Source organism: Brachyhypopomus gauderio, chromosome 2, assembly GCF_052324685.1.
Source record: "Brachyhypopomus gauderio isolate BG-103 chromosome 2, BGAUD_0.2, whole genome shotgun sequence".
NCBI classification, from domain to species: domain Eukaryota; kingdom Metazoa; phylum Chordata; class Actinopteri; order Gymnotiformes; family Hypopomidae; genus Brachyhypopomus; species Brachyhypopomus gauderio.
This window is the reverse complement of record NC_135212.1, coordinates 38,889,593-38,916,078: the sequence shown is the minus strand read 5'-3', so window position 1 is coordinate 38,916,078 and position 26,486 is coordinate 38,889,593. Positions and strand designations below refer to the sequence as shown.

At 41.2% G+C, this 26,486-nt stretch overlaps 1 protein-coding gene across 2 annotated transcripts in view; it reads left to right on the top strand.

Annotated features, from left to right (window-relative positions):
- LOC143503591 (transmembrane protease serine 9-like) overlaps positions 1-26,486 on the top strand; it is a 118,617-nt gene that overhangs the window by 44,332 nt on the left and 47,799 nt on the right. For both annotated transcript variants that reach the window (XM_076995677.1, XM_076995676.1), the window contains exons 8-13: positions 19,437-19,599; positions 19,750-20,018; positions 23,626-23,768; positions 23,863-24,115; positions 24,379-24,516; positions 26,056-26,193. In XM_076995677.1, coding sequence (XP_076851792.1) covers positions 19,437-19,599; positions 19,750-20,018; positions 23,626-23,768; positions 23,863-24,115; positions 24,379-24,516; positions 26,056-26,193 — 1,104 coding nt within the window. The remainder of the gene's footprint in view (positions 1-19,436; positions 19,600-19,749; positions 20,019-23,625; positions 23,769-23,862; positions 24,116-24,378; positions 24,517-26,055; positions 26,194-26,486) is intronic.

The following is a 26,486-nucleotide window of genomic DNA, read 5'->3' as shown; positions in this document are numbered from 1 at the left end:
CATGTCTGATTCCTTTGATATCAACATTTTGCCTTATAGCAATAGCTAGGGGCTCCATTGCAATTGCAAAGAGCAACGGGGAAAGAGGGCATCCCTGTCTTGTACCATGTCTGAGTTCGAAGTAAGTAGAGATATTACTGTTTGTGCATACGGCAGCTAATGGAAGAGTGTATAGCGTTTTAATGCAAAATATAAATTTAGGACCCAGCCCAAACTTTTCTAATATTGCAAAGATGTAGTCCCACTCCACTCGGTCAAAGGCCTTTTCCGTGCCCAAAGCCAATACTGCCTTGGGGGTACCAGGCGGGGAGGGACTGTATAGAATATTTAATAGACGTCGTATATTTAAGAAGGAGAAATGATCCAGGTGGAGAGCTAGAATTTTAGCTGGGATTTTTTTGCATCAGTATTTAACAGGGAGATAGGGCGATAGGATCCACACTCTAGAGCCCCCATACTCAAATAGCAGCTCGCGGGCCACTGTTTTGAAAAGTTTTTTTTTTTTTTAGGATTTTTTTTTTCAATCGCACTATCCGCTCCAATTTTGAAATCATGCACCGCGATCTCAAGACGATGCTGGGGATTGCCTCTATGGCAACAACAAACAGGTAGCAGATGGCCAAATAAATGCGTTTGCCCCCCCCTCGACAGTTTACGTTAGCCACCCCCCCCAACAGGCCCCTTCAGTGATTGAAAAAATAAACTGTGGCCCGTCATCATTTCTATTTGAGTACCCCTGTTCTAGAGGGTCCTTATCCTTCTTCAGGATAAGAGAAATAACTGTTTGACGCATGTTACATGGAAGAGAACTTGTACAAAATGATTCTTCGAGAACTGTGAGTAGTAGTGGTGAAAATGTTTTATAAAAATCCACCAGGTAACCATCTGGACCTGGGGACTTCCCACCTTGCATGGATTTGATTGCTATTTTAATCTCTTCAACAGAGAGGTCTTCTTCCAGTTTAGCCACCTTCTCCGCAACCAAAAGGGGAAAACGTAAAGATTGGCAAAACTCCTCTATCATGGAGAGGTCAGCGCATGATTCAGACCTGTATAGTGATTGATAAAAAGTTTTAAAACATGAATTGATTTGCAATGTTATCAGATTTTAAAGTTCCAGTCTCATCATGTATGGCTGGGATGATTTGACTCACTGTTCTTTGTCGCAACTGGTTAACAAGTAGCCGGCCAGCTTTCTCCAGCTTTCTCTCTCGCCGGCCAGATTTTTTGTCGGGATTTAAGTAAAAGAGATTCAACCGTGTTGAAAGTAGATCAAATTCAGTTTGTATTAGTATAAGTTTATGCTTTAGTGTTGGAGAGGGTGAAAGGCTATTCAGTCTATCTCCATCATTTCCTTTGCCAGTTTATTAAGGCGCATAGTTTCAGCTTTTTTCCGTTTTGCACAATAAGAGATGACTTGGCCCCTCAGATAAGCTTTTAAAGTCTCCCACACCGTTAGGGATGACATTCCAGGAGTTTGATTTACTGTGAGAAATAATTTGATTTCTGCAGAGATAAAATCAACGAAGGCAGCCTCTGATAAAAGCAGAGGGTTAAGCCTCCAAGGGCGGTAGTTAGATTGTTTGTTGGGTATATAAATTTTCATACTTAAGGGTGCATGGTCAGAGATAACTATAGCCTTGTAATCACATTTGGTAATGTATTGTAAGAGTCCTTTATCTGTGAAAAAATAATTGATACGGGAGTAGGTGTGATGAACTGGAGAATAAAAAGAGTAACCCTAAGAAGTAGGATTACGAAACCGCTAGGGGTGGGAATCGTTTACTATCTCATGATTCGATTCGATTCTGATTTTGGGGGCCACGATTAGATTCAAAATCGATTTTCGATTCAAAAAACGATTTGATTTATAAAAATGTCTGCTTCAGTCTATAAAATCTGCATGATCTACTACAGTCTGCATTGCAAGACAGAATGACAAATACAGAAAATTAAGTGTCTTTCACATTTAATTAACAAAAATAAAGTGTTTTGGTAAAATAAAATGGTTTTTGTTGTGTTACCAAAATTCTTGAGCTTCATTTTGCGAGCTGTCAGGGCTGGCTCGGATGCAGTTCCCCCAGCCGTTGCTAGGAGCACCAGAGTCATTCCTAGACTAAACTGATGTCTCTGCTTTCTCTGTGATTGCTTCTTGTTTAATGGTTTCTCCACCTCTCTGTTATGCTTTCTCTTTACTTATTCGAGTATCTATCTCCTGCGTCGCTTCCTGACCCATCTCAAGTTTCCCCAATCCTGTATTTCTTCCTATCCGTTTTGCCTTTATTTTTGGGAAGGGTTTTATTTTGCTGCAGCGTTTTTGCCAGTTACTTCTGCTGGCATCCTTGGTTTCGTTTTCGCGTTGCATTTATTCACGCTGTTTTTTAGTTACTGTTGTTATTTTGTTTCTTGTATTTTCCACGTTGTTTTTTGGTTTCTATTTACTCCGTGCCCTCACGGTTTTGGTTTCTATTCTCTTGCACGTCGAGTCTTCCGCGTTGTGTTGTTCGTTCGTTCTGGGTCGTTGTGCGCATTTCCCTCGCGCTAATACATTTGACGAGTGTCAAACGTCTTGATCTTGCGGCACTTGGGTCCACCCTTCTATATATTATTTCTCACCCTTCTCTATATTAACGCTCCCGTGCTCACCGCGTTACACAAGCCTTACACACGAGCTACATTGTGTCCAGTTCGGTCTTCCCCGGCATTCAGTAAAAACCAAAATGAACCCATATTTTTGCCTTAAATGAAGACCCGACAGATTGAATATCTCTTTCCTCCATGTTTTGAACCTTTTCTGCGCATGAACCTGCTGCGTAAAGTCTCGCGTAATTTTGTAATTACATAACGCGAGACTTCACCATGACTTAGAATCGATTTTGGGACATTTAAAATCGATTCTGAATCGTAGTAAATGAGAATCGATTTTTGATATATGAATCGATTTTTTGGCACACCTCTAGAAACCGCCATACATCTGCAATACCATAAGATTTCAGACAGGAGTGGATGGAGTGTGCTGATCTGGTTGAGTCATTGGTTTAGATGAGCTGTGATCCAGTACTGGGGATAGAACACAATTCATGTCCCCTCCAAGAATGGGATGATGGGTTGATAAACTAGGTATGCGAGCGAAAAAATCTGTAAAAAAATTTGGGTCATCCCAGTAGATATTAGCCAGGATTACTGGTATACAGCTGCCCCACAACAATAACTTATCGCCCACATGGGTCAGACTGTACATTTGACACTGTGAATGGTATATTTTTATTAATTAGTATGGCCACTCCCCTAGATTTTGAATTAAAATTTGAATGAAAGGTGTGTCCTATCCAGTCCCCCATCAACCGGAAATGATCTGCTGTCCTTAAATGTGTCTCTTGTAAGAATGCTATGTCTGCATTAAGCTTCTTTAGGTACATAAGAATCTTGCCCTGCTTTACCGGGTGATTCATTGATTTGACATTCCAACTAACGAGAGTAACAGAGTAGTTGTCTGACCCTTTGGAAGTGTTTTGTTTAGCCATTAATGAATGATATTTCACTTGACAACCTCCGACATGACAAATAAACAGTAAAAAAGTAAAAAATAACAAAGAAAGAAAACAAGACAGATCTAAAGAAAGGAAAAGCTGCAGTAAGAACAATTAAGAAGGAAAACCTGGCAAAGGTACTCTGACAGTGATGTGTGTCCCATCCCACCTCCCCTATAATGCCCATGCAGGCATAGGCACCCCCCAAAAACAAAGTACACATTTAGTGTTATAAAGGAACTCAACAGAGCAGCTATTTGGGTTCCCACCGGGTGCCAGAAATACAGTCTAATAATATAAATGTTAAATTGCACAATATCGACTATGACCATAACCTGTAGTTTGGACAAATGTAGAGCTGAATAAAATAATTTGAAAACATGTGTGAGGTAAAACAAGATAAGTTGAGTCGAAGTGATATAAACAAAAACTACCTCTTAAATACTCAAGTTCACAAGAGAGCTGTTAGAACATATGTTAAAGTGTGCCGCCCGCTAATGTCAGGGCAGGCCCCAGCGCTGCCTCGCCTATGACCACCAGAGGGCGCTCGCGATCTACGACACGTAGACGCAATCAGCAAACATGACCTGCAGCTGCCTTGCTCCCTTCTTACGGAGGCTTGCTGCAGTGTCTCTTTGTTGAGTTGTTTGTTTCTCTTGAGCAGTCAGCCGGTAACGCTATCTGGTATACGTCTCATTGTTTTTCAAGTGTGTTCACTTCTGCGCCCTTTTGGGTCTTTCTCAAGTTCAACACCCCCCCCCTGCTGTTTGTTTCTCTAGTTACTCTAATCGGTTAGGGAGGTTTTTTGCTTTTTTCGCCGTTCAGGTTGGTGAGCCGGTTCTTCCCCCGGCGGTTTTTGTTTCCCTTTTGTAAACTTACTTTGCGTTGACTTATTCCGCGTTTCTTTTGTTTCTTGTTTTTTTTCTTTTGTTGGTTACTTCGCATTGATCACTTCCGTGTTTCTTTTTGTTTGCACGCTGCATTTTCGTAGACAACTTACCTCGCGTTGAGTTTATTCCGCGTCTATATTTTTTCTTCTGTTGGTGGTTTTCCTTCGTGCTTCCTTCACGAAGACGTTTTTCTTTTGTATATTTTCCCGCATTCGTTTTAGCAGTGGTCTCAGTTTTTCGTTTTGCTTGTGGTTTTGGCATTTGGGTTTTGAAACAACCCTACATGGTGTATGCGCGTTCATGTACTGCTGCATATCACAACACAGTTTATGCACGTTTACGTGCCCCCGCCTAACAAATAAAGCGCCTCAACACACGTGGCATTATGTGCTAGAACATGAAATAGTGTCTGCATATACAAATACGGAATTCTTAAGTATTTAGAACTATATTATTACGAGGTTTAAGTCTACTTGCTAAGTTGCAGACAGTCCTCTCCGCAGTGCTGAGGAGTCGGAGGTGAACTGGGTTATATTTCTTACCCCGCAGTCTCTGCAGTTGGAATCACATGTTTCTTTACAAACGTCATCGCTTTGTCCGCATCTGTGAATACTTTATCCATCCCTTTAAACGAGACGCATAGTCTGGCTTGAAACAGAATGCCATATCTGATCCCTTGGTGATTGGGCAATATCTTCCAGACCTCTGTGAATGCAGCTTTGGCAACACTAGCGGGGTAAACGGGGAAGATCATGATTGTCTTTCTGTTAAACCGAAGCGGGGCGTGACTGCGAGCACGAGCCAGTACCTGAACACAGTCCTGATGGTAGTGAAGCTTGGCTATTTCATTTATTTATTTATTCACATTTATTTGAGCAGTTTAAAACATTTTTTCTTGTAATTCATTTGGTTATGTGAAAAGGTACACCCTAGGAAGCTAGAAAGCTTTTAAGTGGGGACCATACATAGAATAAGTAACACGTAGTCCATTCTCCATATACACATATATATACACACATAAACATACTTATACATATACATAAAATAATAATAACAAAAACAACAATAACAACAAACAATAAACAAACACATAACAATGATCACAATTTTTCCCCAACCCAAACCTAGTTCTAGTTAGAATCCATATGGTCTTTTCCCTTCCAGTCATATATTCTGGTATAAATGTTTAAAATAATAAAGAAAATAATAGAGAAATAATAATAGTAATTAGATTAGTTCATGTTTTGAGCAATATTTCAACAACAATTTCCTCCTTAATCTTGTTTTAAAAATCTGCAAGGATTGAGACATTTGTAAGTCTATATCCATATCATTCCATACCTGTGGTCCTTTACAGACTATGCCAAGACTAGTACATTTGAGTTTGCGTTTTTTTCCTGTTATATAATGCTTTTTCCTAGTCTGATAAGTATGGGAGGAGAAACATATTGGAATTAGATAACAAAGTCTATCATTGAGCTTATTTACAACAGAGTACATGGTACAAGCATTATGCAGAATATTGAGTTCCGTAATTTTCAGAAGACCCAATCGATAGAAAAGTGGTTCAGAGGGTGTATCAAATCCGGACCAAGAAATGACACGAATAATTTTCTTCTGCAAAATGAGAAGTTTCCTCAGATGGCTGGGAAAGGTATTACTCCAAATAATATTACAATAATTCAGATGAGGTTCAAATAAGGTCCGATATAATATTAAGAGTGCTTTTCCAGGTAAGAAATGCCTCAATTTGAGAAATAATCCAACATATTTTGATAATTTCTTTATTAATTCATCAATATGGCTCCTGAAGTTTACGAACTCATCTATATGAACCCCCAGGAATCTAGTAGATGCCACTCTCACAATAGAGATACCATTAATTTCTATTTTCACTTGTTCAATATTACTTCGATTTCTAGGTGAACGAAAGATGATAAAATTTGTCTTTTTTATGCTTAAATATAATTTATTACTTTTTAGTAATACTTTTTAGTTACTTTATTTAATTCATCATTTAGAACATTTTCCAAGATATTTGTATTTTTGTGGGATATAAATAAATTTGTGTCATCTGCAAACAGTATGTTATGTAGAATATTGGAGGAAAGTGGAAAATCATTTATATATAAAATGAAAAGAAGTGGCCCTAAAATAGATCCCTGGGGAACACCACATTGCATTATTTGATAATCAGACTTATAATTGTTTATAGCAACATATTGATGCCTCCCATACAAATAACTTTTAAACCAACTTAAAGTTGTCCCTCTAATACAATAATATTGTAATTTATTTAATAAAATTTCAAAATCAATGGTGTCAAATGCCTTCGACAGGTAAAGGAAAACTCCAATACCACACTCGCCTTTTTCAAATGCTTCGTTAATTTTTTCTAGAAGATCCAGAATTGCCATAGCAGTGGTACTATTTTTCCTAAAGCCATATTGTGAAGGAGTCAAAATTTTGTATTTTTCCAAGAAATTATTTAGTCTGCTATATACAACCCTCTCCAACACTTTAGACAGTGCAGGCAATATTGATATAGGTAGATAATTGGAGAGATCATTTTTGTCCCCTGACTTATATACCAGTACGACTGGCAATTTTTGTCATGTCAGGCACAACCCCACAGACCAAAGAAAGATTAATAGAGTAGACAAGTGGTTCCAGAATTTCATTTATAATACCTTTAAGAATTTTACTAGAAATATTATCTATACCAATAGTATGGGAGGTTTTCAGTTTCATAACTATTCTATACACTTCATCATTATCTGTTGGCCCCATAAAAAATGAATTAGAATAATTTCCTTGAAGGTATTTCCTAAACGTGATATTCTGTGGTTGATTTATGTTTGTAGATAGTTGTTTTCCAACTGAAATGAAATGATCATTAAATTTATTCACAAGGTTTAGACTGGCATTTCCTTCATTTTTGGGGTCTACCTTATCATCAATATAAGGAAGCACAATATTTTTATGCTTCCGACCGAGAATTTCATTGAGCACCTGCCAAGATTTTTTTTGGCCACCCCGGTGGACTTGAAGGAGTTCAGTATAGTACCTTCTCTTACTTATTCGTATTAATTGTGTGAGCTTATTTCTATACTTTGAGTAAATGTCTTTATTTGTGTTACTAGGATTCTTTACTAGCTGTTTATACAGTCTATTCTTTTTATTTATGGATTTTAAAATGCCCTTTGTTAGCCAGGGTTTTTGTTCAATAATACCTTGTTTTATATATCTTTCTGGTATAGTAGAATTGATAGAATCTGTAATTTCATAGATTAATTAATGCATCATACGCAGCATTCGGATCTTTACAGTTATATACTGATTCCCACGTTTTATTATGGAGGTTTGCACACAATTTTTGAAGAGATTTTCGATTTATAATTTTAACTCTAGTTTTGATAATAGGAACATCTAATTTTTCTGAGAAATTAGTACATAAAATAACAGGATAATGATCAGTTATATCTGTGAGTATTACGCCCGAGATTATGGGAGCTTTATGCAAATTTGTAAAAATATTATCAATAATTGTCTTACTGGACTCAGTTACCCGAGTAAAAGTATTTATTGTGGGGAAAAAAGAAGATTAATATAAAATATTAATAAAATCATTTATCCTCAGGTCATCCTTGGCTAGGTCTATATTATAGTCCCCAAGAATGAAGCATGTTTTATTTGTTTGGTTTATGCAATAAAGAAGTTTTTCTAAGTTGGTTCTAAATTTTTAGATTTTTTTTTTTTTTGCGCTATGATGGCGCACGGTCTCCCATCAGTACGCTTAGGAGCAGTGCTCCTGTGTGAGCAGTCCACAATCACCTCTTTATCCAGCTGAAGCGCTTCCCTCAGCAGCTTTGAAACCGCTAAAATAGAGCAGGAGCTGCTCGTTTCAGGCACCCCCAAGATTCTGATATTATTACGCCTCATTCTTCCTTCCATATCCGAACACTTCTCCCGCAGCTCCGCCACTTCTGCCTTCAGATCCAGACTTTATATTTGTATTTGCGTAGATTCGACGCCATAGACTCACGCGAGAATTGGATTTGTACTGATACAGTACTTTTCGCTGACTTCTAAAGAGGTTTTAAAATGTGCATATGTTCACAAAAAAGAAAATAAAACCCAGCGGGAGCTCACGCACAACAAAACCTACATTTACGGCATTTGGCAGACGCCCTTATCCAGAGCGACTTACATTTTTATCTAATTTTTATACAAGTGAGCAATTGAGGGTTAATGGCCTTGCACAGAGGCACCTCAGTCATGGCCTCAGGTCTGGGAATCAAACCCACGACCCTCCGGTCACAGGATCAAGTAAAATTTGGGGAGGGGGAGTGGCATCTCACAAACGGTCGGGGGGGTCTGAATCTTACGACACATTTTCGGGATAAAAAAAAACAGATGCCTGTGTATAAATGCTTCATGGTTAGAAATGCGTGATACATCAGGAGAGAAGTACATTTTTTTCTACAGCGTCAAGAACAAAGAAAAAACTATGGCCTCCAACTACACAAACGGTAAGAAGATTTTCTTATGTTAGCTAATTACTAGACGAGACAATCAGTTTATTTTCAATGTAGTTGTTTGCTTTATCTTTTTAAATCGTAAACCACATTACTCAAGAATCAGGTATAGCAATGTATCATTCTCTTCCTACGGATGACTTGCGTTATTTCTCCATTAACTGTTGTATTCTAATATGTTACAGGTTATGCTGACCGCACCACCGCTTCAGGCGATGCTCAGGATACCATGGGCAAAAGTGAGTAAATGTATTTTGTTTTCATAATTTACTTCAAATGGGATTTTTTTCCAAATCATGTTTCATTTACTTCAAAAAGTAATTTTTTCAAACACATTGTTCATGACGAGAGGGGGGTAGGGGGGTGTGGTATGTACGGGGAACCAGAATACATTGCGGTGGGAGGGGAGACAGGAGTCGTTGGGGCGGGTGTTTCAGGCAAGTTTATGTATATAGCACATTTCATACACACTGGCAAAAAGAAAAGTAAGAAGGTTATTACGACTCGATGTCTATCAATTTGGGAAGGTGTTGCTGTGACGGGCAGGGAGTGCGAACAAAAAGGAAGCGATCACACCAAGTCTCAGGAAAAAGGATGATTTAATGTAGAAGTGCGCAAACCAAAAACCCGTGAGTAGATCCGAATTAAGGATATAATGACCAGCGGTCAACTGGTACAAAGACAAGACATATATAGGCAAACAAACAACCCTTAGGTGAGACGGATCACAGGCTCCGCCCACCTGAGGGACGCACACCACGTAACAAAACAACAACAGCCGCCGCTGTGGACGGAGGCGACCGGTAGGGGGCCGCCTCACCATGACAGACCCCCCCACCAAGCCTCACTCCCCTCCACTGGGTGTGTGGCACACAGCGGCTGCACACAAAACATGAAGGGGCAGGAAGGCAGGGACAAGGCAGGGACACACCCCCTGCAGTCCAGGAGCTGAAACACAAAACATAAAACATTAATTAGCTCACCTCCCTGGGCGGGACCCTGGACCGACCGGGCCGTTAACAACACAAAACCATGCCCCGGTCAGTCACAGGCAGTGATGGCTAAGTTACCTTGAGAAAGTAATCCGATTACTGATTACTGATTACTCCTTTTAAAAGTAACTTAGTTACGTTACATATGACTTGATTTTAAAAGTAACTACGTTAGATTACAAGTTACTTTAGTAGTTACATTCAGCAGCAAAATAAAATTTTCCAATACTCACTTTATTGGAAGTGCATTTTTAACAGTAACAATGTATTGAAGCAGGTTCGGTAACCGAGGCAGAAACTGCTTAATCCAAAAATCCCGAGGAGGGAAACATTATTGATAACGCAACCCTGGCGCGCTCAGTCGCCCCCCCAGTGTCACTTAAAGGGCAAGACTCTCCTGACATTACGTTTGTGTAGCTGCGCAGTATTATTTGTAAATTTTTTTGTAAACGTAATACAAGCAAACTGGGGTGGGTTTCCCGAAACGTTCGTAGCGCCAAGTACTTCGTAACCTCGTATGAAACGTATGAGGTTAAGAAGTACTTAGCGCTACAAACGTTTCAGGAAACCCACCCCTGTTCAGTCAGACAGCTTGTGAAATGAAATACCATTACAATTTCAAGCATTTTAAAGTAGGCGACGTTAGTCAAAATTCCAGCACTTTTCAAACGTGGAACACAGTGCAAAATTAAATATTTACTAGGGAAAATAAAAATAGTAACGCACAGTTATTTGGATAAGTAACTTTAATCTGATTACTGGACTGGAAATAGTAGCGCGTTATATTACTCGTTACCGAAAAAAGTGGTAAGATTAGAGTAACTGTTACTGTTACTGTTAACTGTTACTGACATCACTGGTCACAGGGCCCTCACGCCCTAACCGGCCTTCAGCGGGTGAGCCCCACAGGTGTGAGGACGAGGAGCTACGGCTCCTTTATCGTCCCTTGTGTGTGTGTGCAGGTTACCTCCCCGTGGTGTGGCTACTTCTCCTCCTGGACCTACCTCCTCCCAGAGCTGACCCCTGCCTTCTGCAAGGGGTCACCCAAGACTCCTGGGGAGGCAACCCCTCCCGGGGCCCCTCATCGCAAGGTGGACTCCTCCACCCAACCCAGGAGCGCCAGAGACCGAGGCCCAGAGCACCCCCGTCGCGGGCTGGGGAGCAGCCCCAAGGGCCTCCTGGTCACCCCGGGGAGGAGGGAGGATCTCCATCTTCAGCAGGAGCTTCTCAGACCGGAGCCCCAAGGTCCCCAAACATCCGGGGTCCCCAGCCCTCTAGGGAGGGGCTCTTTACGACCGGGCTCCGGTCATCCCACAACATAAGGGGGCTCCTGCCAGGTGGAGACGCCCACAAGGTCCAGGAACTCCACGACACCGCCAGGGGGAAGCACCTGCACAGAAAACACAAACACACACACACACACACACACACCCAACCACACACCAACACAAAACACAAACGCGCCTCAGACGCCCTCCGTGCCATACCCAGTGGCACGGGACCACAACCGGTCCCCCCCCAAACACACATTTAGGGGGAGGAGCATGTGTGGAATTACATATAACAACATTTCAAGAGCACGATAGGACACAACGAATACGCAAAGACTAGACAAACAAAAAACCGTGTACAAAACGATGAACAAACGAGATCCACATATGCACGCTCGGTATTTGTGACGTGCCGCTCAGGTTCGCAGTCGCTCCCCCACATAAAACACAAGACGAAAGGGGAGCGAGGCGACAGTGATGAGTGGCACTAACGTCACACACAAAACACAGAACACAACCGAGTGACGCACACCGATCTACGTTGCCGTTCACGCGTACACACTAACACCACACAAGACGAAGAGTGTTCCCAGGAAGACAGCCCTGGTCCTCGCCGTGCCACAAACACAACACATCGGCACGGCGGATCTCTTCAAACAAACAAACAACACGAAGAGTGTTCCCAGGAAGACAGCCCTGGTCCTCGCCGTGCCACACACACAACACATAGGCACAGCGGATCTCTTCTCGAAACACTACGAAGACAAACACTTAGCACGAGACATGACCACAAACGAAGGAGAAAGAAAAAGAGACTGGCGGCTTCCGAAAGTGGCTGGTCATTCTGTGATGGGCAGGGAGTGCGAACAAAAAGGAAGCGATCACGCCAAGTCTCAAGGATGGTTTAATGTAGAAGTTCGCAAACCAAAAACCTGTGAGTAGATCCGAATTAAGGATATAATGACCAGCGGTCAACTGGTACAAAGACAAAGACATATATAGGCAAACAAACGACCCTCAGGTGAGACGGATCATGGGCTCCGCCCACCTGAGGGACGCACACGACGTAACAAAACAACAACAACAACAGCCGCTGTGGACGGAGGCGACCGGTAGGAAATCAAATAAAAATTAAAATGATTACAATATAAAAAAAAAAGATAAAATGATTAAAATATAAAAGAATTAACGAAGATAATAATAAAATAATAAGTAAAATATAAAAATAAGTTAAAAATAAATAAATTAATTAAAATAAGCTACATTTACGGTACCTACACTAACCAAAAGCCAGTTCAAATAAAAACTTTTTTATCTTGGATTTAAAAACATCTAACGTTGGAGCTTTTTTAGTACCTTCCAACAGCTGGTTCCATTTAGAAACAGCATAATAGCTAAATGCTGCCTCTACTTGCTTAGTTCTTTTGACAGGACTAACTGATTAGTTCCTAGTGACCTAAGATTTCTGCCTGGCTCATAGCTCTGCAGCATGTCAGATAGATACACTGGTCCTACACCATTAAGTGATTTATAGACCAGTAATAACACCTTGAAGTCTATCCTGTATTGTACTGGTAGTCAGTGTATGAACTTAAGAATGATGTGATCACTTCCTTTGCTCCTAGTGAGAACTCTAGCAGCTGCATTTTGAATCAGCTGTAGCTGTTTGATTGTCTTTTTTGGAAGTCCAAAAGGAGGCCATTACAGAAATAAACCCTGCTAGAGACAAAAGCATGAATGAGTTTCTCAATATCTGCTTTTGTCAAGAAATCTCTGATCTTATTGATATTTTTAAGATGATAAAATGCTGACTTAGTTACTGACTTCATGTGACTGCTAAAACTGAGATCAGAATCTATGATCTGGAATGCGGTGGAAGCGGCTCAACCCCCATGTGTGATGCTTGCGGCGGCTGACGGACGAGACACGAGTCCGCTGGTTTTTGTCACAGACGTCACTTTATTGAACAGATATTGCACAGACGGCGCACGTAGAACACTCAGGTTCACACAGAACATGTATGACTCAGACAACGCCGAGCACAGGACACTGCGCGAACGCACATTAATACGCCTAGGTTACGAGCTAGCTCTTTAGAATGTAGGGTTTTAGAGTCTAAGTAGGCAGCTAGTCTGTGCCTTCCATTGCTATTGCCAAAAATAATGATTTCTGTTTTATCTTTGTTTTTTAACTGTAGAAAGTTTTGACCCATCCAGTTATTGATGTGTTCAAGGCACTTACAGAGAGAGTTACAGGGACTGAGTGTTGTCTGTGTAGCTATGGTATGACAGCCCAGAGTCAAGTATGATCTGTCCAAGTTGAAGCATGTATAAATTAAATAGGAATGGTCCCAGAGTTGAACCTTGTGGAACACCATGAGTGACTGGCACTCTTTCAGAAGTCTTATTTTCAATTTCAACAAAATAATTCCTGCCTTGCAAATAAGAACTGAACTATTTTAGGACTGTTTCTGAGAGACCAACCCACTTCTCTAGTCTGTCTATAAGAATGTTATCATCTACAGCAGGGGTCGGCAACCTATGGCATGCGTGCCACCGTTGGCATGCCGAGGCATAATAACTGACACGCGGCACACTGGACTAGCATCAGCAAAAAAATTTATAGGCATGTCCCCGCCACTTTTTCAAAAGTGGGTTTTGGTCCCCTGCTGTTTTTATGGTTAAAAACAAATATCTAAATAGCGATGAATCAAGTGCTAGGACCACGCAGAAAACGACCGCTCCGAGTTCGCTGAAATAAATCAGGTCTATTAGTAATTTGCTCTAACCCCCCCCCCCCCCCCCCCCCCCCCCGTCAACGATTGACACATTGACTGTCAGTGCAACATGCACACCCACCCCCCGCTCCTATTTTATTTTTTGATAGTGGCACACTCATTGACTAGAAATGTTAAAGTTGGCACTCCGTGTCTCAAAGGTTGCAGACCCCTGGTGTAAAGGATGGAGATGAGGATGAAACAGTAGGTGTGGATGGAGAGGGAGTTGGGCAGATCCTACTCTGAACTTGAGGACTGGCCAACAAGGAGAGTGATAGCCTTATCCCAGCCAACACCAGCTTCTCTATTTTTGCTGGGAGGTTCAGGTGGGGTGAGGGGGGAGTGGAGATGGAGGAGAGTGAAGAGTCTTCATGAGGTCGTGGCGTTCCCATAAACTGATAGTCTCTACCCTCGTCATTGCTCTCATCCAAGGTCTGCAGCTCCGTTCGTGTGTCCACAGTGGGGGATGCATGTTGTAGCTCTAACACAACACATGATAACACCCACTGGTTGAGTGGAGCCCTTGGGTGCTAGTGCCAGTGTGTTATCACTGGTGGGGGTGAGAAGATTGTGTACAGCGAAAATCAAGTTCTGTGTTAAGGTATGAACACCCCTCTTGTTTGTGTGAAGTCCATCATGCCTAAACAAATCCCTCTTTCCAAAAAACAGGTTGAAGTTGTAAATAAAGTTCAAGTTGTTTGATCTGCAACTTTTGAGTAGTCAAGTGTTTAGTCCAAGTAACCTTGAGAAAATATTTGTTCTCCATGTTGGCAGAGGACCACTGATTTGACCAATGTTTGAACACTGAGGCTTCTAATTGTACTGAAGAGGTTAAGTCTCTTTTCAAAACCTCAGACTCCTGATTTCTTGTGTCATTTTTGCCAACATGGACAATAAGCCGTTTAACTTTTGAGTGGTTAGCAAGCAATTTTGGCAGTTTATCATTTAGCTCAAAGACTGTGATGTTCAGTTCACAGCGAAATATGAGTTTTGGATATTTCATGCCTGTTACGGCCCTGATGAGCCCGGCTCGCTAGTTGGACCGCAACATAAAAATAAACATAACTAAAGCAAAAAAAAAGAAATATCAGGCGACACTGAACCGCGTTTCACTGGCTATTCGCCATTGATTTATTTGTAGTGCTTTCCCAACAGGTATATATAGATATATATATTTGTAACAATAATGACCATGTATTATATTTTCTATTATATTGAGGTAACACAATAACTTCAGGCTGGGCCAAGGCCAACATAATAAACAAGAAACTACCTCCCACAAATCAACTTAACTAACCTCGTCAAAGAAATAACAAACCAAAAAACATTACCTAACTCCCTATAACATAAACAGGAGAAAAACAACCCCCAAACAAATCAGCAGCCCAGCTCTACTAACACAAACAAAACAACAAGTATCCCCCGTAAACACATAACCCCCACTGACCTATACAGCGCACACATCAAATATACCAAAGCTAAATAGCAGTATGTCTCAAACCGCGTAGCGGTATGTATTAGCAGTATGTCTCGAATCGCGTAGCGATATATATCTATTAATTGTACGTCTCGAATCGCGTAGCGATATATCTAAAATAAACCCGAAGGATAACCATCGAACGATCTCATATTGGTCACCACAACCCAGCTCAGTGTCCCCAATGACCAAGTGGAGTCTACTGCTCAAGACACCACAGGGTATCGTTTCAGGTTCAACACGAGCTTTTAAGGACCCGTCATCCAATCTTCTCGTAACACCGGCACCTGATGTTAATTACGGTGTTTCGCCCTCTTCTGGAGAACCTGAAAACAGACCACATACAACGCCAGACAACACAAAAAGAAAACACAGAACCCCTAACCGTACCGTAACAATGCCATTAATACAGTCGTCCCCAATTATAAGGGTGTCAGCTGTGTTTGCAGGCTGTGAGTCTGTAGCTCTGCTGGAGTGTTAGCTTTACCATGAGCATGAGCATTGGTATTTGTAGTGGAGGTTGAAGACAGTACTACAGTGCTGTACATAGTACACCTTTTGTGTTTGGTCCCAACCCGGACCTACTGGTCATTCCTGCCATCATTACTCACGGTAGTGGCTCTGTCAATGTGTTCCACTGGCCCGGCTCTGCATGTCTCCACTGCTCTCTGCTCCACTAAGCTGCCAGCAGATACTCACCTGCCCTCTCTCCCACACTCTGGTGCTCCTTGTGCAGTCCCGGAATGCCAACTTTTAAACTTTTTAAACAGGCTCCGAAAACTCATTTCCAGCTGACATTTTCTGCAGGAGAATGTAAGAATTCTGACAGCACATGTGTGCTGAAACTTGTGGTGCCATTTTATAACTTGTTTGAGAAATAGAAAAATCACAAGAAAATAGAAGAGCAACTACCTTTTGGCTTTGTAGATCTTTCAAATAATGCTTTCAATTAGGTACCGTAACTTTAATATGTCTTATTTCCAAGAAGTTGACATGGTAACACTACTTGATGTGATCTCATCACTAAAATCCTCTACTTGTGAACTGGACCCTTTACCAACATGCTTTTTCAAGCAGGTTCTGAGCTCATTAGCAAATGAAGTTCTAACGATTGTTAATCAGTCTCTGCAATTGGGTGAATTCCCTAAAATTCTTAAAACTGCAATGGTTAAACCACTATTAAAGAACAGAAATCTTGATCCCACAATTCTTAATAATTATCGACCTATATCTAACCTTTCCTTTCTTAGCAAAATAATTGAAAAAGTAGCGTCAATCCAGTTGAATGACTATGTCAAAGTAAATCAAATAAATTACACTTTTCAATCTGGTTTCAGAGCTCTCTACAGCACTGAAACAGCCCTAGTTAAGGTAGTAAATGACTTGAGATTGAATAAGGATGCAGGCAAACTCTCAGTCCTTTTTCTGCTAGATTTAAGCGCCGCTTTTGACACCGTTGATCATGAAATACTTCTTGATCGACTACAGAGCTGGGTAGGCCTTAGTGGCTTAGTCTTAGACTGGTTTAGATCGTACCTAACTGGGCGTGATTACTATGTAGCATTAGGTACCTCTTCATCCACATGTCAAAAAATAACTTGTGGCGTACCCCAAGGATCAATTCTTGGGCCGTTACTATTCAACCTATATATGCTTCCGTTACCACACATCATTAATAAACATGGTATTAGTTATCATCAATATGCAGATGACACTCAACTTTATATTTCGCTAGAACCTAAAGCCCCAAAATCAATTTGCTCACTGTTTGACTGCATAGATGATATACAGACATGGATGTCTGACAATTTTCTGCAGTTAAATAAACAGAAGACAGAGGTTCTTGTTCTTGGCAGTGATTCACAAAGGAATGATGTCCAGACTTATTTAAATCAAATGAATCTGAATGCCAGACAATGTGTTAAGAACCTGGGTGTCACCTTTGATAATGAGCTCAGCTTCAAATCACACATCATGACTACATGCAAGACAGCTTACTTTCATCTTCGAAACATCGCTAAGGTCCGAGATATGCTCTCTCCTGCTGACAGTGAAAAACTTGTCCATGCATTTATCACATCAAGGCTAGATTATTGTAACGCTGTTCTATCTGCTCTTCCAAAGAGCTCTATCTCGCACCTACAGCGAGTTCAGAACGCGGCTGCAAGGGTTCTGACCCGCAGGAGAAAGAGAGATCATATTACACCTGCACTCCACTCACTGCACTGGTTACCTGTCAGCTTTAGAATAGATTTTAAGGTTCTAGTCATGGTTTTTAAATGTCTTCATGGTCTTGCCCCTCTTTACCTGAGTGAAATGATGGTTAGATATGTTCCAGTCAGGTCTCTCAGGTCTTCAAACAGTAATCTACTGGTGATTTAGTTTATTTAAAGGCAATGCTAACACATGCCTGTGTTCTTATACCCTCCGAAAAACAGGTCATTTACGTTGCCGTTGCTACTGCAGTTTAGCTATGACGTGCCGTTAGTTATTATCCTTATTGTGAAACATTGTAAAAGAGACTGGTGTTTTGTATTTCGAAGGTGTGAGTCTGATGATTTTTTATTTATTTTTTACAGCCTTATGTCATGGTGAAGCTAATGCTGAGACACCGCAGGCTACTGTGACCCCGAGAATCAGGCTAACGCTGCAAGTACCTAAGTAGCAAGAAAAATATATATTTTACTATGTTGTTATGATTTAGATATGCGCAGGTAACGGCAATGAGCATATATTTATAACTTCTATGATTTTCTTCATTAGATATACCTGTGGAAGACAATCCATCCAAGATTGTGAGGAATTTAAGTTTAAGTTATAAAAAAAAAACTAATAGAGCGAATTCTGATTTTATGGGAAATAATCTGAAACTCACATTATCTTTTGCGTTGTTTTCAGTACCAGTATCTGAGGAGATCCCCGTAGAGCAGGGGTGTCCAAACTATGGCCCTATGTCCAGTTTTTATTGGCCCGCAACAAATTCTGAAAATATACAGCGAACCACGGAGAGAAAGGGTGAAAGGGCTTTCGTCCTATATCCTGATTGGTTCAGTCCACTGTCTATATTGAAGATGGTCCAATGGGCCGCCCCCTCTAAATTGTGGGCCGGTTTCAGAAAAAAAGGGAAGGAAAAACAAATCCGGACTGTTTTTTTCCAGACTGTTGGCCCACCGGGCAAATGCCCGGTACACCAGATTACCAGTCCAGCCCTGACGGTGAACAATCTTTGTTTTCAGGTCATTTGAAAGTTGTTTTGAGTCTTCCATGCTGCGACTCTTCAGAGAAGATGCAAAGAGGAGAAAAACATACAATTGCCACCCTTAACTACCCTTTCTCATAACTGGAGTGACATGTGTATGCAGGTCAAGGGTCACTGAACTTACCAAACCAAATTTGAGTTCCAATAATTAGTTCAAAAGGTTTTGAAATCAATAAAATGACAACAGTGCCCAAGATTTTGCACCTGCCTATTCTTGTTTAGACAATTATTGCACACTTTCTGTAAATCATATAAACTTCATTTCACCTCTCAAATATCACTGTGTTTGTCCCCTTTATTTAACTGATTTTTAAAAATCCAAACATTCAATGATTTATAAAGGTAAATCAGGAAAATTAACAAGGGCACCCAAACTATATAGTGTGAGAGAGAATGGTAGAAATATATCCCATCATGGTTCACCGTGGTAATTTTATTCATCAAAATGTCTGCAATTCATGTGTGATTATTTGTCAGTAAAGCACCATTGAACCACCGAATTGAACACACAGAAAGAAGGAGAGAGACAGAGACAGATATTTGTTGTGTATATGTGTGCTGTTTATCTGTAAATGCAGTGGCAATACAATAGAAATTTGACATGCCAATTAAGGTGATTTAAATTAGAAATTGAGCAAATTACAGAGTGAAACAAAATCAAACATGTAGTCAGACAACGCTTGTCCTACATTTTCTGTTTCAGTGTGTGGTGTGGCTAGTTTGAACAACAAGACAGTGGGAGGAGATACTGCAACTGCTGGTTCTTGGCCTTGGGTAGTCAGCCTGCGTGCCGATAATGGCCATTTCTGCAGTGGTTCCCTCATCAACAGTGGCTGGGTTCTCACATCAGCATTATGTGGTTTAAGGTACAGAGTAGAACACAGTTCAGAATGCATCATAAACAAGAAAATAAACAAACATGACAAAGAAACAAACTCACAAAACACTGCATAAGTCACAAAACATGACCACAATCTCAGATTATGCTGATAAGATTGTCTCTTCCCTTTTTTCAGTTATCCTGACTCTGAGGTGACTGCGTATCTTGGAACAGAATCTCTGAATGGAAACAACACAAATCAGGTGTTCAGAACTGTCATAAAGGCCATCATAAATCCCAACTTTGATAAAGTTACCCGGGAAAACAACCTGGCCCTGCTTCAGCTGTCTTACACAGTGACATTCACCCCCTACATCACTCCAGTCTGCCTGGCTGCCTATAGCAGCACCTTCTTCAATGGAACCCTGAGCTGGGTCACTGGCTGGGGAAACATCGCCAGTGGAGGTGAGAAACAGTAAAGGCTTTCTGATTAAACTAAGAGCCACGTGTAAACAGAATCAGCAAACAGAGAACACTTATCAATACATGTGTATTAAAGAGCCATGTGTAAACCATCATCAAACAGAGTACTGATGTGGGATCAGTACAGGTGTATCAGTTACATCATGAGACATTGGTGGGCTGATCAACTTACAGTCCCTGACATAAGTTCTGTCGCTTATCCATGTTGTGGAAACAAAAGCTTATAACCTGACTTTAAATTCATCGATTGGTTTTTAGAAATTACTCATATGAAAGCTGAAACCCTCCCAAATGAGATTTAATTTACGAAAATAAATTTGCTTTACTGCAGAAATATTGATCATTTAATGAACACAGAAAGGTCAGATTTTGGCAAGACAAAGGTTTTGTCGCCCACAGAAAGTAAGGTGAAAATCAAACAAATAATTCTCTTCATATACAAATATATGCTTCATAACACTGGTGAATGACGTTGTGGTGCTATTAGAGCCATATTTAATATTTTGTGTGACTTCCACAAGCTTGAAGGACCACATCCATGCGGTTCGACAATGATTCATACAATTTATTGATGAAGTCATCAGGAATAGCAAAGAATGCAGTCTTACATGCCTCCTAGAGTTCATAAAAATTCTTTGGTTTTGTCTCCCAAGCTTCCTCTTTCGTCCTACCCCAAACATGCTCAATGATGTTCATGTCTGGTGACTGGGCTGGCCAGTCCTGGAGCACCTTGATCTTCTTCACCTTGAGGAACTTTGATGTACAGATGGATGCATGAGGTGGAGCACCATCCTGCTGCAAAATTTGACCCCTTTAATGATTGGGAATGTAAGATGTAGCTAATACTTCTTGATATTTTAGGCCAGGGGTCGGCAACCTTTGAGACATAGAGTGCCAATTTCAACATTTCTAGTCAATGAGTGTGCCACTATCAACAAATAAAACTGGAGCGGGGGGGGGGGGGGGGGGGGGGGTGTTGCATGTTGCAGTGTCACTCTGTCTACATTTCTTATTAAGAACAGGGCTGCCCTCATTTTAGCCTAAATTCCAGCACTTTTCAAACGTGGAACAAAATGCAACATAGATTTTCGTCAGGTAAATGTTGTTTTTGAGGGGTGTTTCTTTATACTACCACAAATTGTTTCGGACAACACTGCAAAGAATGTGACACGACACAGGTGTGCGGAGTCGCGCGCTATGGTCACTCACAAAAGTATAATAATCCATAATAAATAATCCAGTCTTGACGCGGCTCAGGGATTACATCACACGCAGCACCGTGTGGCCGTATTGCCTGTAAATTTAAATTTTAATAGTCCAATGAAGGTAATTAAAAACCAGGACATTTCCTCACTTTAGAAAAACCCGGGACAGTACGTGAAATACAGACATGTCCCTTGAAATACTGATGTTTAGTCACCCTACTTTAAGAGAGCTGGTCTGTTTGCCATATCTAGCCACGGGACGTTTAACGACTTCGGCTCTTTCGGCGGGGTCTTTATACATCTTGTCGAAATGCTTCTTAATGCTGGAAGTTTGGCACACAACATTGTCATAGCACATTGTACACGCTGCACGATCTTTGACATACACCAAAAACCATAGTCTTCCATCCAGGGTTGAAATGCCCTCGCTTTGTTTTTTAAACCGGAGGCTCTGTTATCTTTTGTAACGCTATCAGGTAGGCTAGCTGACTTGTATTAGGCTAAATTTAAACATGGGTCTGTGGCGGGAGCTGAGTGCAGAGCGTTGAGGAGCGATTTAGATTGGAGGATTGTGCTCTCTGTCTGAGATTTTTTATTATAATTTTTTTTTTACTGATGCTGGTCCAGCGTGTCACGTGCCAGTGATTATGCCTCGGCGTGCCAGCAGTGGCACGTGTGCCATAGGTTGCCGACCCCTGTTTTAGGCTATTGATATTGCCTTCCACCTTTCAAATGTTTCGCACACCCCCATACTGAGTGTAACATGATCTTTCCACCACCAAACTTGACTGTTTTCTGGCTAAATTTTGGATCCATACGGGCTCCAGTAGGTCTCCTGCAGTATTTGCGGCGGCTGTGGTGTAATTCAACTGAAGATTCATCTGAGAAATCCACCTTCTGCCACTTTTCCAGCGTCCATCTGTCCACCTGCCTTTTGTTTAAAGTGCTGGCTTCTGGGCACTGGAGGCCATTTCGAGACAGAATCCTACAAACTGTTCTAGTTGACACAGGGACTTGAGGTGACCAGGCCTGGTGGAGCTCTGCTGGAGTGGAAGAGGGACTGGCTTTGGATTTTCTAACCAACAAACGTTCCTCCCGAGCAGTTGTCTTGTGGGGTCTGCCAGACCTGGGCTTGTCAAAAACGTGTAAATGTGAATGTGCCATATTTCGTCAATTTTGTGATTTTTTTCACCGCAATCGAAATTTGTCCTCTGCTTTTAACCCATCTGTGCAGTTAGAACACACACACGCACACACACACACACACACACACACACACTAGTGATTACTAGGGGGCTGTGGATCACACGTTCCCAGAGCGGTGGGCAGCCCTAGCCCGGCACCCGGGGAGCAGTTGGGGTTAGGTGCCTTGCTCAGGGGCACCTCAGTCATGGCCTCAGGTTTGGGAATCAAACCCACAACCCTCCGGTCGCAAGACCAGTTCCCTACCACCAGTCTCCAGTCTCTTCAAATCTTTTTTTTATTCTTTGTACTTGATGCTGAGACACATTAAAGGTGCCAGCCACCTCTGCAGTGGATTTTGGTCTTCAGCGTCTTGATAATCAAGGCTTTGGTCGCAGGATGGATTTTTGGCAGAGGTCAAGTTGCAGTGCAAGTGAAGGTCTGGAGTGCTGGAGTTCTTTTTATACACAACCACTAATTAACCAATCAATTAGTGAGCACAGGAGAGGCTGTAAACTAGGATTGGGTGCATTATATGACAAGGCGACAAAACGTTTGTCTTGCCAAAATCTGACCTTTCTGTGTTCATTAAATGATCAATATTTCTGCAGTAAAGCAAATTTATTTTCGTAAATTAAATCTCATTTGGGAGGGTTTCAGCTTTCATATGGGTCATTTCTAAAACCAGTCGATGAATTTAAAGTCAGATTATAAGCTTTTGTTTCCACAACATGGATAAGTGACAGAAATTATGTCTGGGACTGTATGTCCATATACAGTGCCTGTGTGTTATGGAAGTTCACGAAGAGAAGAACTTTCTTTGCTCCTGACAAGCCATAATTAAAACATAAAACAACTGAGCCTAAAATTACATTAAACTGTCAGAACACACTGTAATATAAAGTGACTTACATGCACTCATACAGACTGACTTGCGTACACTCTCATACAGAGTGACTTACATGTACTTTATCAGTATGATAGTGTGTGTGTGTGTGTGTGTATGTGCGCGCACGCACACTCTGAGCATTGCCCCTCTGTAATAAAATACAGGAAAAGACAACTTGAGTAAAACCAGTTTTATTTGATTTACATTACACTATTATCCTTCAAAAATCTAGGGTTTCTAGTATTGGTAATCAGAGCACACCGAGTACAACACTGCTACCATTTTAAAAAATATATAATTTAACATGTTACAGTAAGTCTTCCGTCTTCTGGGAACCTTCAGGAAGTGCAAGTCCCAATTATTGGGAACAAGCAATGTTTCTGCTTATATGGTGGCAGGATCACAGGCAACATGATTTGTGCTGGAGCTTTATCAAAGGGCAAATACTCCTGTCAGGTAATCTTACCTTATTCTGCTTGCTTTCAATATTTTATTTTATTTAAGAGTGTGTGCATTTGGTGAATTTTAATATCTCTCTGGCTCCACACAGAATGATTCTGGAGGTCCACTAGTGGTCACACATGGTTCTATTTGGATCCAGGCTGGAATTGTGGGCTATGATGCCTGTAATCAGGGAAATTTCCCTGGTGTGTACACCAGAGTGTCTCAGTACCAGCCCTGGATCAACCAGGTGATCACCAGCAACCAGCCAGGTTATGTCACGTACATGTCCAGCGGCACTAACGCAGACCTGAATGTGTCCTGCAGCGATCTGCCTCCGATCACCACATCCACTGCTCCACGTAGGACCATCTACATTAATGACACAATTAGAAACTAAGATTTTTAACACTGGCACTATGGCATTTGTACCTGTGGAAGGCAGACTGTAGTCCATGTGAGATGCTGCTTAACTGTGTTTATACTGTCACTGTCATTGTTACCAAAACCACTACTGTAGACATTACAAGTACCACTTCTGCAAGAAATACCACTACTGTCAGATATGCCCTTAGCATTATGTCTACTGTCAACATTACCTAAAATGTCATAAATACCGTTACAGCCAGCAATACTACTACAGCCAACATTACCACATCCAACAGCACCACCGCAGACCTGACTGTACTCAGCAGCAACCTGCCCCCTGCCACCACTGTTAGGACCACAACCACCTCAACAACGAGCACAACCACCACTCAACGTAAGACAGTCTACGTTTACGATATCAGTGTCAGTAGCAGCATGGCATTGTTTGTCTGAGGAGTGCTGAGTATATTCCACATGCGATACAGCTCATGAGTGTGGCCATGAACACCATTTCTGCTAAAATTACCAGTACTGTCACAACACCATTACTACCAACATTACATTCAAAAACACCACAGGATACATGCTAAGTAACTAGTGTACAACCCAAGATATACACAAGAAGGTCATGAGACTGTACAGGGCAACTGACTGAGGTATTTACAAACATCCTCATTCTTTCTCCTTTATTCCTGACTGTTTTAAAACATCTGCATTGTACCAGTGCCCATTGCAAGTTATAATATTCTATCTGAATTATTAGAGGCCATGACGTATCAAGAGAATCAAGAGAAACTGGTCTTCAAATGCATTGAGAAGCCTCTGCCATGCACTATTGACCCTCACTAGTATGCATACAGAACAAATAGAACAAAAGATGAGCATGCATACAGGCCAACAGACCAGTATGCATACAGAACAATTAGGCCAACAGACCTGTGTGCATATGTAGCAGACTTAGGACTGTGATGGTGCAAGGAGCAGGCAAATACAAGTCAGGTGTAGAGAACTATGGATTTATTCTGCAAAATACAGCATGGGGCACAGTACGCCAAACAGCGTATTTCCATGCTGCACTGAAATCGGCAAAAAAGTATGAACGCATCATTATACATCGACAAATTTCGCTCATACATTTTGACATTAAACTTAATGTTCTAACATCTTCTCGAACTTACATTCAATATGTTATGTTAAGCTTGACGCTAAAACTTTTAGAATAGCTAATCTCAGACACAGTGAACAACAGATCTTACCCGTACAGTATCCACTATGCTTCTGACGAGCATGGGGGGAAAACCCTGTTACATGTGATCACATTGATTGCAACATCATTGAAGGCCCCAACCGCAACAGGTTCAAGGGGAACCAAAGATGGACGGAAAAAATTAAATACAAATTAAGCATACACTGACCCACAGTAAAAGGGTTTTGATGAAGTTCACACAAACCATAGACATTCTAGCACAACAAACAAAATAGTTGGCAAAATACAAATACATTTTTTATCTCAACTACACATACAGGTGAAATAGGTCAACTGATGATGCCATCACCATGGCTCTACACACTGTACTGAACAACCTAGCACAATAAGGCATGACTACTGTTTGGACTAGAACAGTCATACTGTTCCACCTCTGTCAAACATTTCCTATTTTGTCAGAGTGTTCCCTATAAGACTGTTCAAGTAGTCCATTCTGTATACCAACATTACAACTACAGCCAGAAATACCACCACTGTCAACATCACCAATAATACCAATACAACTGCCAAATGCCACAAGTACTAGAGCCACAAATACCACTACAGCCACAAGTACCACTACAGTCACAGTTACTACTTCTTCAAAAAATACTACTACTGTCAGAAATCCCATTAACATTACTTCTAATGTCAACATTACCTTAAATGTCACAAATATCATTACAGCTAGCAATACTACTACAGCCAACATTACCACATCCAACAGCACCACAGCAGATCTGACTGTGTCCAGCAGCAACCTGCCTCCTGTCACCACTGTTAGGACAACTACCACCTCAACAACGAGCACAACGACCACTCCACGTAAGACTGTCTGCATTTACAATACATGATCAGAAACTGAGGTGTTTATCAGTAGCACTATGGCATTTATGCCTGTGGAATGCAGACTGTAGTCCATGTGAGATGCTGCTTGTCTGTGTTTATCCCGTCACTGTCATTGTTGTTACAACCGCGACTGTAAACATTACAACTACTGCTGCTAACATTACCACTACAACCACAAATACCACTACATTCACAAATACCACTACAGCCACAAATACCACTACAGTCACAAATACCACTACAGTCACAATGCCATTAACATTACTTCT